Source organism: Neolamprologus multifasciatus, chromosome 4, assembly GCF_963576455.1.
Source record: "Neolamprologus multifasciatus chromosome 4, fNeoMul1.2, whole genome shotgun sequence".
Lineage (NCBI taxonomy): Eukaryota > Metazoa > Chordata > Actinopteri > Cichliformes > Cichlidae > Neolamprologus > Neolamprologus multifasciatus.
The window spans coordinates 4,959,515-4,972,155 of NC_140442.1; the positions used below are offsets into that span (position 1 = coordinate 4,959,515).

Genomic DNA, 12,641 nt, shown 5'->3' on the forward strand with positions numbered 1-12,641 from the left:
TTCAGTCTTCATTTTCACATCATCTTAATCTCTCAGAAAACCCAAACCTTCCAGCTGGTTGGTTAACGAGTGGCAGGATTAGTTTACCAAACACAAATGTGCAAATGAACATCATTGCCAGCACGCTGCGACTGGCTGAAGTTGGTCAAAGCTGGGCCGTTGGCATGTACGTTGCTGCAGCCCTTCACATGTATTTGTGCCACTCTTGCGACCTCACCGTGCGGCTGTTTCAGCAGGACAAAGCCCGTCCGCACGCCGCCAGAGCGTTGTCTGCTGCTGAACACGTCTGGGACATGCAGGGTTGCACAGCTGCAGGCGTGCTTACATCGCATCCAGAGAAGGCTGTGCCTCCTATTAAATGCCTTTTATATAATACTATATATTATAGTAGTACAATCTGCATTTCTTTTTGACTGTCACATTTTTAATTGTACTATTTTCAGTTAAATGTAGATTAAAGAATATGTGTATATATATATTTAATCATTTTAAATTTTTCTTTCATGTTTTGGAAACGGGGTTGTACTTTTGCCGTGTTGGGATAAAAAGAATCAAAGAGGGCTGGGAAAGTGAGAAAAATAAGCTTTCAGTAACAGTGAAGCTGTATGATTTGGAAATTTCTCTCTTTTGTGTGACTGTCTCCGGCACATCAAAAGCCCCTTCAACCACTGAAAAGCATGAATGCTTCAGCCATTTGCATAATACGGCTCCTCTTTTGTTTGGAGTGTAGGTGATTGTTTAATTTCAATCACATCTTCATTAACACCGAATTTTTACACCACTCATATTTTGCAATGCTTTTATGCCTCCCAACCGTTTTCGAAAAGAGAAACGCAACGCCTCGATGTAGATGTTAGGGCTTATGTTCGGGTTGCAGAACTCAAAGAGCCTCCATCAGTTGCCTGTTTAATCCAAAGCTAACAAGTAATCATCAAGTGCTAATAAGCCGAAGTGACAGAGCCGCTCGCGCAGCCACAAAAGTTGGATTTGGAAAACTGTGTGCATCACATTTTAATTTGCACATGCTTTATACATGACAGCATCCACATCAAATGCTTTCATAGCAAATAAATCCCACTGGCAAAACAGCAAATAGCAAAATTATGTGTTGGAGCCGGAATGAGGTTGACGACAAATTTACAAACGGAGCCCAGAATATGCTGAGATGTGATGAGGAGGAAATTGCAGCCGCCGTCTTTCCGTGAGACTGAATTGATGTGACACGAGATACGAGAGTTAAGGAAAGAACTGTGCGTGTTTGACAAAAGAAAATATTGAGTTTTAAATCTAGTTTTTGGTCGTTATTTAATTTCACAACTATGATTGGGTCTTCCATCCCAAAGGGAAAGGTGAAATTCACTTTTCTCACCCTGGCAAAGGAACAAGGTCGGCCAGTGTGTTAGATGATAATTATGTGGCTCGAGGACATTTTAGCAAACGCGGCACACTTTTAAACACATCCCTCTGTCATGTTTTTGAAATGATGTCAGTCATTAACAAAAAAAAAGAAAGAAGTTGCTAATGCTTACAAGTCTGGGCTGATGTTGCTGTTTAGATTCACCCTTAAAGCTTTTAAAACTCTCTGTTTTCTCATTTGTTTTGGGCGAAAGTGAAGAAAATCTGTGTGCTTTAGCCCAGGATTGAGGAAAAAACACCATAAACTCAAATTCAGCCAAAGTTTAAATACCAAAAAACAGAGCTAAGCTCTCGGTGTCAAAGATGTTGCTTTAAAACACGAGGATCCTGTAGATTACTGCTTTCAAGGAAAGGAATTCTGAACAAATGCAGCTCAGTTTGTGCCTCCAAGGAAAGCATTTTGAAAGTTTTGCATTGCTTCATTCAAGTCACACATAAAAGCCAGAAGACAAACTTTGAAACATTCAGCAGGTCGTTTGAGGATTTTTGAAGCCACAAATCCTCAGTGACTCCTCTCCTCTGCTGGAAAAAAGAAAACATCCTGTTTGTTTGGTTGAAGAAATATAGTTGCATTTTGTGAAAGAGCCTGAAAAATACATTTTACTTTGCAGTAGATTAAAAGGATTTTTCATAAATTCAGCAGAGGATTCTGGGTGCATTTTCAATAGAGCATTAAGAGTTGCCAAACAAATCGCTGGTTTTCTTGAATTTTTCTTCAGAAATGTCTCATCTTTTTAGCTGGAATGAAAGAATCAATAAAAAAGACTCAAATGTGAAAATAACTCTTATATATAAAAGAGTAAATCTGCAGATTAAAACAGAAAAAAATCCTTTGCAAATACTTATTATTCTGCATGAAAAGTTACAAATATAAAGAGAATCGGTAATAAAACAAAAAACTTCAAACAAACCAAACTTTGAGTATGACATATATTTATCAAGTACCTATTTATTATTTTATTTACAGGGTATTTTAATATTACATGTTAAGAAAAAATGAAGAGCTAGCCCTGCGACAGACTGACGACCTGTCCAGGTGTACCCCGCCTCTCACCCAAAGACAGCTGTGATAGGCTCCAGCGCCCCCCGTGACCCTGAAAAGCGGAAGGGAATGGATGGATGAAATTATGATATTAAAAATTGTTATTACTGTATTATAAATTAACACATCAGGTAACGGCCCTTAAAAAGATATAAGTCTGTAGCTACCAGTGTTGGTCAAGTTACTTGAAAAAAGTAATCAGTAACTAATTACGATTACTTCAAGAAAAAAGTAATCCCATTACTTTAGTGATTACTTATTTTCAAAAGTAATTAATTACTTAGTTACTTAGTTACTTTTTAAAAACGCGACTTACAACCTGAATAGGTGATAAAGTGATAGATCTTTCAGCCCAATTCTACTTTTTCTGCATAATCATCATACAAAATGTAATCAAATGGAAAAGTCTCTTTTTAAAACTTGTTTTATTAGTTTTAGCCTTTTAACTTTATGCATCAAGCAAACATTTTATTATATGCAACATTCTCTGACTGGAAGAAATTTGTTTACCATTTAAACTTATTTTCTGCACATTCCAGCACATAAAATAAATTTTTTTGTGTGTGTGTTTACACTCAGTCTTTCAAATAGATGCAAGTAAAACACAGCAGAAAATAAATAACATCAAAGACTAGCGGTCCTGTTGCTCTATTTTCACCTGTAAAGCAGGAGTAGCGTAGGCGGAGGTTTACCCTGGTGCAGGTGTGCCGCGGTCAGTGGAAGAATCCGCGAGTTTCTCTGTGAGTTTCCCATTACGTCGTAGCTACTCGGTGTTTGCTCGGAAGTTTAGGGGTTTTTTATTTCGCTGTAAAAAGAAGTTTTCTTCCCACGCACAACGGACACTAATGTTTTTGTCACTTTTTATGGAATCAAACTCAAAGTAAGGTCAGTACTTCCACGCTTTAAACGCTGCACGCTCATACTCTCTCTGCACTCGATATATGATCCATTGTTGATCTGCACACAGCTGTTGCCACCAACACCGCACTCGCTTATGTCACTGTCATGAGACGTTCTCGCAAGAAAATCACGGTTTTAGTAACGCAGTAACGCAGCGTTCCTACGGGAAAGTAACGGTAACTGTCCATCTCTGGTAGCTACAGTGCAGTTCACCTATTACTAGTCTTTCAAAGTAGTTCTGCATAATTATTAATTTAAAATAGTCTTTATTTATTTCGTCCTGGTATCCCCCCTCAGTTCAACAGCCTGAGTCGCACAAGCCTGGAGACTGTTTGATAATTGCCTGGCAACAGTCGGTTGCTAGGAGAAACGTGCATTCTCTGACCAGTTGGAAACTGGTTGCTGGCAGTGACTTGGTGAAATCGTTTGCAAAGACGTATATAATGCTGCACTGAAAAAGTACTTGTGATTCCTTTGGTTGCAACCAGGTTGCTGCAGTTGCCCATCGTCTGCATTTCTGCACATGTCAATTACTCACCTAGCAACCGCTTTCACTCAGCAGCCTCCAGAAGTTGCCAATAATTCTGTAGGCATGTGGGACTAAAATAAGCCATACTAGAGTTGTCTTAGGCAGAAACTTCCTTGCATTTATTTGATACCTTAACAACAGAAGGTAACATCAGGTTAAATGTGTTTTGAGTAATTCTAGCTGATGGAATTGCCATTGCTTTTTACTAACAGCATACTGTTGAGGGACAGCAATGAAAATATAGGCAGTGGCACTCTTATTACAGTGCAAGTCCAGGGTGTGTGGGCTGTAAAATATAGTAGTCCCTTGCTACCCCTTCGTTCCCCATTCCCACCTGAAACTTTTTTACCTACCTATTAATTATTTCATTACTACAATACAAGTACAAGATATTTACGCTGTATTCTTCCAGCTATGATCTAAACAGTAAATTCTGTCTGTCTTTCAGGTCCACAGAAAGACCTTAAACCCAGTGTTCAATGAGACATTTCAGTTTGGCGTGCCGCTGAATGAGCTACATTCCAGGAAACTGCATTTCTCCGTGTACGACTTTGACCGCTTCTCCAGACACGACCTGATAGGCCAGGTAGTGGTGGACAACCTGCTGGACTTCAGCGAGGGCAGCGGGGACAAACCCATCTGGAGGGACATTGTGGAGGGCACTGCGGTAAGAAATAACCCAAAATAGACATGCTCATTTGGAGGAGATGCCCACTGTAGATTAGATTTGATGAAATTTGAATGAGCCTTGTGGTGCATTTGGGTCGTTGCAGCTGCAAATTATGGGCCAAAGCTGTGATAAATAGAACTGAACCAGAAATGGGAAATCTGACAGCTTCTATTTGAGATTTAAGGCAGAGGTGGGTGCCGTAACGTTACAAAAATGAATCTCAATTCTGGCCTCGGAAGAAAGAGAAAACAAATATAGCTGCATGAAGGTACAAAAAGGTAGACATAGACACGAGGTGAGTCAGAGTTATTACACCTGTTTATCAATAGTTCTTATTTTTATTGCATTTTAAACCTTTTTAGTTCAGTTTAGTTTCAGTTTTGGTCATCTCAGTTTTGTTTTTATCAAAACAAGCTTATGTTCACATATAAGTGCAAAATGTTCCGCCAGTTAAATGTTATTTTTATATCAGTTAACTAAAATGTTTCAATATTTATTAAATGGTTAACATATTGGGAAGTTGAAAGAAGGAAAAAAAGGACCTGCACTGTTTGTTTTTCATGTACTTTGCTCTATTTTCACGTCTCTATGACAAAGAGAAAAACAATCTCAAGGATTTTAGAACTTTCAATAACTCAAACGTTTAACAAAACCTTTGGCCGTCACCGTCTTGTATTTCCTGTTGGACAAAAGATGCACTGAAAAAGTTTATGGCCTTGAAAGTAAAGCAACAGTTGACTGACGTGCCATGAATTGTTTGCATTTTTCAAATAATGACAGCAAAAGTGCAGTAAACTGAAAAAAAGTAGTAAATCCTTGGCTTTTAACTGCGTGAATTCTCTCGGGTACACTTGCACACAGTAATTTGCAGGTAGGTTATCGAGCAACTGGAAGAACGTGCCACAGTTCTGTGGATTCAAGTTGTCTCTGGTGCATTTTTGTCTTAATGTAATCCCAGACCCACACCATCTGTTTGCTGTTCTGGTGATTGGTGGAGATAGTTCTTTAGGATTCTGTTCGTTTGGGCTCGTTGTCCTGCTTCAGACATAATTTGAAGCCAGTCAGACATTTCTCTGATGGTCATGTATGATGTAATCTCTCCCCAGATCTTTGCACTGTTAAATGCATTTCCCTGAGAGTACAGAATTATGTTAACAAAAAAAATAACATTCAGTTACCAAAATGACAAAAGCACAAAAAGCCACAATAGTTTTATTCTTAAAGACAGCCACTTACTAAATGTGGATGTCTAAATACCTGAATTCTTTTATTTTGAAAATCATTTTCTGAATTGATGTAGTTTGAATTTAATGTCATTAAAAGTTTCAAATATTTGATAAATATGAATAAAAGATGCTGTATCTCAAAAATAAAACTACGAAGACACTCAAAATAAATTTCCTGTTGTTGTAAACTATATTTTGCAACTTTTTTGTATTCAAAGTTTTGAGGGATAAACCTCTTACATTTCTCCAAATAGAAATATATGTAAAAAAAAACAAAAACGATTTCAATTCTTTTGTAGTTTATTGCACTTTTTTGCAATTAGTGTAGTTACTATGGACTTAATGCATTCATATTATTAAAATATGGGCTATAACAGTTGTATTGATGTATAGCAACTTGAAATGCTCCCAAAAATGGCACTACAACATGTAAAAATATAAAGTAAGCTCTGGCGGACTTGGTTCTATGGTAGGTCTTAAAGGGTTAAGGCTTCTGCAATTAAACTGGACAATTTTTGGACCGAGTCAAGAATGTTTTATTACTCAGGTTTTGCTGGAGAAATTAAGACTCAAATACTAACACGTGTCAGAATCATCTAAAATAAACCCAGCTTGTATTGTATATGTAGGAGGAGAAGTATAGAAATGGTACAGAGCGGAAATGGCCTGCAGCACAGATTAATTCGCAGTCTGGTAAAGCAGCTCAGAAGAGTCCAGATAGATTACTGGAAGGGCAATGCTAGCCACTTCCAAACTTTATATTAGGCAATGTCCAAGTAGATTTATATGAAATATTCATAGAAGGCTATTAGCAAATTAGATGGAGCAGAGTCTTAAACATTTTTTGGCATGGGGCTTTAATTCATTAAGTAAGTTTAAAGCATCAGCGTCATCGGCGTATTTCAGTGTTTCACTTTGGGAAGTATTGATTAGCGAGCCTCAAAGCCACTAAGGAGCCATCGCATCACCGTGTGATCTGAATACCACCGGTGTCATTACCGAGGTGCCACTGAGAGCACGGGCAGATCAGCAGATAGCACTCGAGGCAGAGATATAAAAAGCCCACATGTCGTTGCTTGTATTTAACTCTTTCCTAGTCAGGGACTTCAGCAGATCGGTGTATGATTCATTTACAGCGACAGCATTTCCCCCGTGCTCGAACACTCCTGCTGTCCACATCGGGACACCTGCTGTCGCGCGCTGTCAGTCACAGATCGAACTCGTTTCAAGCACAGATAGCAAACCACAGACTTCTTATCTCTGTGTTTCTGATGCTGCGTGTGATCTGTCTGACCTCGCCCCATTTCTGATTTCTGTTTGCGTGTATATTGACCTACAGGAGAAGGCCGATCTCGGGGAACTTAATTTCTCGCTGTGTTACCTGCCCACTGCAGGCAGGCTCACCGCTACAATCATCAAGGCCACCAACCTCAAAGCCATGGACCTGACTGGTTTCTCAGGTAAAGAATTAACGCATTCACACACATCATGCTGCTGCAAGACCTCCAGCAAGCACTCTGACTGGAAACTCATTTAGAGGAAAAATATGGCAGAAAACAGCTTAAGCGCTGTCTGCAAAAACAGCTGCTGGTGATATATGTTGCTTTGCTGAGTGCTTTTAGCTTTATATCCTGATCTGACTGATCACTGGCCAGATGTATACCATAATAACTGGCGTGAAGCCCTGTAGAGATATTTTTCTCCTGTGGGTAAACATCACTGGTAAACATGGTGTTAGATCCTTTTTCGATAAAATAGTCATTTACATGCCATTTAGCAACAAATGAAGAAGAAAGTCTTCTCCAGCAGAGGACGCCGCCACAGATCGGTGTAATGCGGCTTTGTAACACATGACGGAGGACGCCGACTCCTCTTTCGTTACCGTTATCTCCACTTTCAATAAAACCAACAAGCGTGCATAAAAAATGTTGTCAGAAAGGAAATCCCCAAAACCTAATAAATTACTTACAGGAGCAGACGTAGCGTGACGAGGCGAATTACTGCAAATCTTTGCTAAATATTCCCTGAATATGTAGAGCATCACCAGATTGACTGTATTATTATTTAACCGCGTGATCAGAGCTTCAAGAGGTAGAGGCACCTCAACGATCTGACCTGGAGGCGTTGCAGACGTAGAAATGCGAATCCAAATTCTGATATTTAATTAACAAGTATATTAAAAAGAGATTTTAGTTATCCTTCACTTAAAGGCTTGACGATTGCCCTCTCAGATTAAATGGGATCTGAAATGTTAATGATCGCACGCCGCTATTGTTCCTCGCTGATCCCGACACGATTGCGGGCCCGGAAAGATGCTTAAACGTGGCATAAAAACAGAGTCGTGTGGGCGTGTGTGTGTTTTCCTTGGCTGCTGTCACCGAGCTGCACATGTTGAATGGATAACTGAGGTGATTCAACCTGTGCTGCTTTTCTCCCTTTGTGTTCTTAATCCAGCTTTGCCAAGGTGACTTGATTTTCATGCCTTTTATGCGTTACAGATGCGGATACCTGTGAACATAATACCTAACAGCCTTCACAGGAGTCCCCTCTTATCTTATTCTCTCTGCTTCCGCCCCCTGCTTCTCTCTGGCTCTCTCCACCTCTTTCTTCTTCTGCTCCTCTCCACGCCTCCCCCTCTTCCTTTTCCCACCACCTGCTTTCTTTCCCTTCCCATCTTCCTTGTCCTCCCCCCCCCTCCTCCCCGTTCTCTGCTTCAGATCCGTACGTGAAGGCCTCTCTGGTATGTGACGGGCGGAGGCTAAAAAAGAGGAAGACCTCCATCAAGAAGAACACGCTGAATCCCACGTACAACGAGGCGCTGGTGTTTGACATTCCCAATGAAAATATAGAAAATGTATCCATCATCATCGCGGTGATGGACTATGACTGGTGAGCACGCTGAGGTGTTATTATAGTGAAGCATGCTCCGGGGGATTTCAGATCAATTCAAGCGTTGCCGTGAAGTAGCTGCTTATTGAATGTGCGCTTTTTGCGCATGAGGCTGCTTTTGGGTCATCACATTTTGACGCGCTGCAGCTGTGTTGAACACGATGAGGGGCCCCTTGTGAGTCAGCCTCCTTGTGGATGTTCCCTGTTTTACATAGACGGGCACCTCATGAATAAGAATGATTTATGCTAATGGCGAAGAAGGAAGTGTAACCCTGCCAGCGTTGGGCTGTCTGACGCTTGCAGCAACACTTGGCTGCTTGATGTGTTTGTGTACAAATGCACCGCCTCCCTATTATGTAGCCTGGCCTCCATTTGGCATCTCTATAGGTGTGCGCTTTTGTATGTTTGTGCTCATGCCTGCTTCCTCCCTGACAGAGGTTTTATACAGAGCTGTGTGTATTTGTGAGCTGCTATTCAATTTCCTTCCCCAACCGCTGTATTCTTTTCCCAATGCTCAAGGTTGATAAATGAGACTCTGCGGCTGCTTCTTACAAGCCCTGTCTCCCTCCTTCTGCTTTTCTAATCCCTCTCTTCAACCGTTTCCTTTTCTAACTGCTTGTTTTTCTCTCTCTCTCTCTCTCTGTCTCTCCCATCCTCGCTTCCACTCCTCCTGCCCTCGCTGCGTATCAGCATCGGTCATAACGAGGTTATAGGGATGTGTCGTGTAGGCAGCGAAGCTGAAGGTCCGGGGAGGGAGCACTGGGCTGCCATGCTGGCCAATCCTCGCAAACCAATAGAGCACTGGCATCAGCTTGTGGAGGTAATGAGCATACGAGCGTGTGAGTCTATGCGTGTGCATCTGTGTGCTTTCACTATGAGTACATATGCTTGGGTGCTGAGTAGAGGTGGGAATCACCATACATCCCACGATACGATATTATCACAATACTTAACGCACGAACGATATTATTGCAATTTTTAAAAATATTTTGCGATATTCAGATTCTGTACATAAAGGTAAACTTTATCAATATTCATTTTATCTAATATCAAAGTCTCACACTCAGTCTTTCTCTCATTTCAGTTTGATTGTTGACAAACCGAACGGTTTGTATTAATGAATAAATGAATGAAAATAAATGAATGAAAATAAATAAATAAATAAAAAAAATAATAAAAAATAATAATAAAAATAATAAAAAATAAATAAATAGAAAATAAATAAATAAATGAAACTGAACGGTTTGTATTACAGTCTAGTCCAACTTAACTGAATCAACCATCTGGTACAATTATAGCTATTCTGAACTATGCAGTTTATGAAAACTATGCAGCCCCTTCAGCAACTGAAGAATTTGAAAGTAAATTAAAACAAAATATAATTTTACATCAAATAAAAAAGTTTTAAACTTAATTAAAATAAAACATGTCTTAAATTAAAATAAGTAAACTGTCATGTTTATTGCTGCCATAAAACAAGTTAAACACATTTGGACAGTGAAGGAATGTCAGGATTCTTGCTCAGAAAAAGGATCAACATGCTCTGAAGTCAGAGCACAAAAACCTTTTTTTGTAACAAAATATCGATTTCTGCTGTCCCTGTATCGATACACTATTAGCAAACAAAATATCACAATACTACACAGTATCGATTTTTTCCCCCACCCCTAGTGCTGAGCATTACTATAATAATTTATACCATATGATGAAAATGATTTAGCATTAGCATAGTAACAGTGACATTAGCATGGAAGAACATATTTGTTGCAGTGGATTTGGTACAGCGGGCTCACAAACATCAGCGTTGCTCTCTTTTATAGATTTTATTAGCTCAAATTTGAAAGGTTAAATTCTCAGAATTTGCTGGTGGTAAGATTAAGAGGACTATTTGCATTTCAAAGTTCTTGACCAAACGTCTCTATTCCACTGAGCTCAGAGTTGTTTAGGTTTTGCCACTGTTCGTGATTATATTTGGGAATCTGTTTTCAGGTGGAAATGTCAAACAAAAGCAAAGGCCTTTAGAGGTCTAGAAAAAGAAGCAAAATAAAATTCAAAAACATTCTACCATAGGTAAGAGGCAATAACAAATACTGCCTGGGAACATATGCACTTACATATGAGAGTTAAAAGGAATTATTACGCAGGATGTACCACTGTGTGAAACACCTAATCTCTATAATGCATAATTATATGTAGATAAGCTTAGATAAACGTCATCATTTCCGGCAGACAGACTTTCTTATCTTTTCTGAGTCAGGTAATCTGTTTCCTTGCACTGCTCACATCCACCATATGAAACAACAGCTGCTGGCTCTTTCATATTTACGTATATACCTCGCACACTGTTGCACTGTTCCTTTAAAGTGGCAGTTCACCCCAAACTAAACGTACACGTTTGCCTCCGTCATGTAGTGCTGTTCATCCGTTTGAGTGAGTCATCCAGTTTTGGAGATTTGACTGTTGTCTGTAGAAATGTCTGGCTTCTGCCTGCTTTGCCTTTGATGTGCCAAAAAAGAGCGATATTAAAAAAGAAATGTCTTCTTTTGGAAGACATGCACTGGTTATTCGGGGAAAAAATCCTCAGACCTGAGCGGCTTCATGTAGGAACCATTTTCTTTCTATGAAACAACACCTGCCAGCCAGAGGAAGCGTACAGCCAGCTAATGTTACAGCTCAGCTGAGTGTTTGCATCCCGCCACGCTTTCACGAGCGTGAGCCTCTCGTCACAGGTAGCTGCACCCTTCCCTCTGCTACGGTTGGTGTAGTTCAGTAGACAGAAAAAAAGCATCTTAAAAAATGACATCTTTTCTGTGAATTTTCAACTCTTTTTAGTTTTTTTTGTTGCCTCTACTGGAAGGTTTTGCATGATTCAAAGATCCTTTTGTGTCTTTTACTGGGGTTTGCAGTACCTTAGTTAATCCTCTGTGTGAAACAAGCCTTTTTAGCAGTCTTACTTTGAAGCAATCCCTCCTTTTAAGCCAACCTTGTCTTATTGGCTACTCCTTATACACAGAAGGGTTGGTGAGTAGAAAGAATATCTGAAATCAAGTCTTTAGAGACGTCTGAGGTGTCATCTAAAGCCACCATATTAAAGAAAAGGCAGTCTGTACAGCTGGACACCAAAACAATAGCTAAACAGCACTGCAAGCAACAGATAAAATATGTGTTCAATTTGGAGATCAACTAAAACCTTAAAAACTATTTTGAGAAAAAAGTCGAAATGTGAAGATTAAAGCTGTCGTTTCAAGTCAAGCGACTGCCAACTCTCTACAAAACGCCTCGTGTACATGAGTTAGTGAAATCGTACTTCAGTAATGGTTTCAGTAGCAAACACACAGTGTGGTGATAAGTATCAGGACATTGAAGAGACGCAGAAAGCTGCAAGAAAACCACACAAACTTGGACGAGTTGGCCAGATTTGTACAAAGTTAAATATCCGGCAATGGACAGATGCAAGGACGTCGATGTTTACAACCCTCGTGCAATAAAGAGAATGTATGTTGTGTCACAAGACGCAATAAGACAGCCGATCAAGTCGCTTCAATAACTCTACACGTGGCATTTTGCAGAGGGCATATCAGCCGTGGCAGCTGTTAATAATTTTATTTCCTTAATGTTGCCCTAATACTGCGTTGCACTGTAACTCTGTGCATAACACATAAGCAACTACACTTTCCACCTAAAAGTATGATAGACAAAGTAAGTAGTAGCCGTGGTACTTCAGCATAATGTGTAAAATTTACATTTTCTTTTTTCCTTTTTTTTAACTGAATGTATCAAAAGTGTTTTCTTTGTAACAAAAAATTAACGTAATTGCCGAACGTATTCTTCCTTGCAGGAAAAAGCAATCGGTACATTCGTGTCAAAGAGTTCCACCACATCCTCCCCAAAGCCACACATCGTGGTGGACAGTCCCCACTCCGATTAAAACTGTGAGTCTCTCCTGACTTCGTTCTTTCCACACCATGC

The 12,641-nt window shown here is 39.8% G+C and overlaps 1 protein-coding gene across 2 annotated transcripts in view; it reads left to right on the plus strand.

Moving 5' to 3' along the window:
• Positions 1–12,641, plus strand: part of syt3 (synaptotagmin III) — a 47,506-nt gene that overhangs the window by 31,298 nt on the left and 3,567 nt on the right. For both annotated transcript variants that reach the window (XM_085157026.1, XM_085157027.1), the window contains 5 exons: positions 4,336–4,554; positions 7,123–7,243; positions 8,501–8,672; positions 9,363–9,492; positions 12,511–12,604. In XM_085157026.1, coding sequence (XP_085013152.1) covers positions 4,336–4,554; positions 7,123–7,243; positions 8,501–8,672; positions 9,363–9,492; positions 12,511–12,600 — 732 coding nt within the window. In that variant the 3' untranslated portion in view covers positions 12,601–12,604. The remainder of the gene's footprint in view (positions 1–4,335; positions 4,555–7,122; positions 7,244–8,500; positions 8,673–9,362; positions 9,493–12,510; positions 12,605–12,641) is intronic.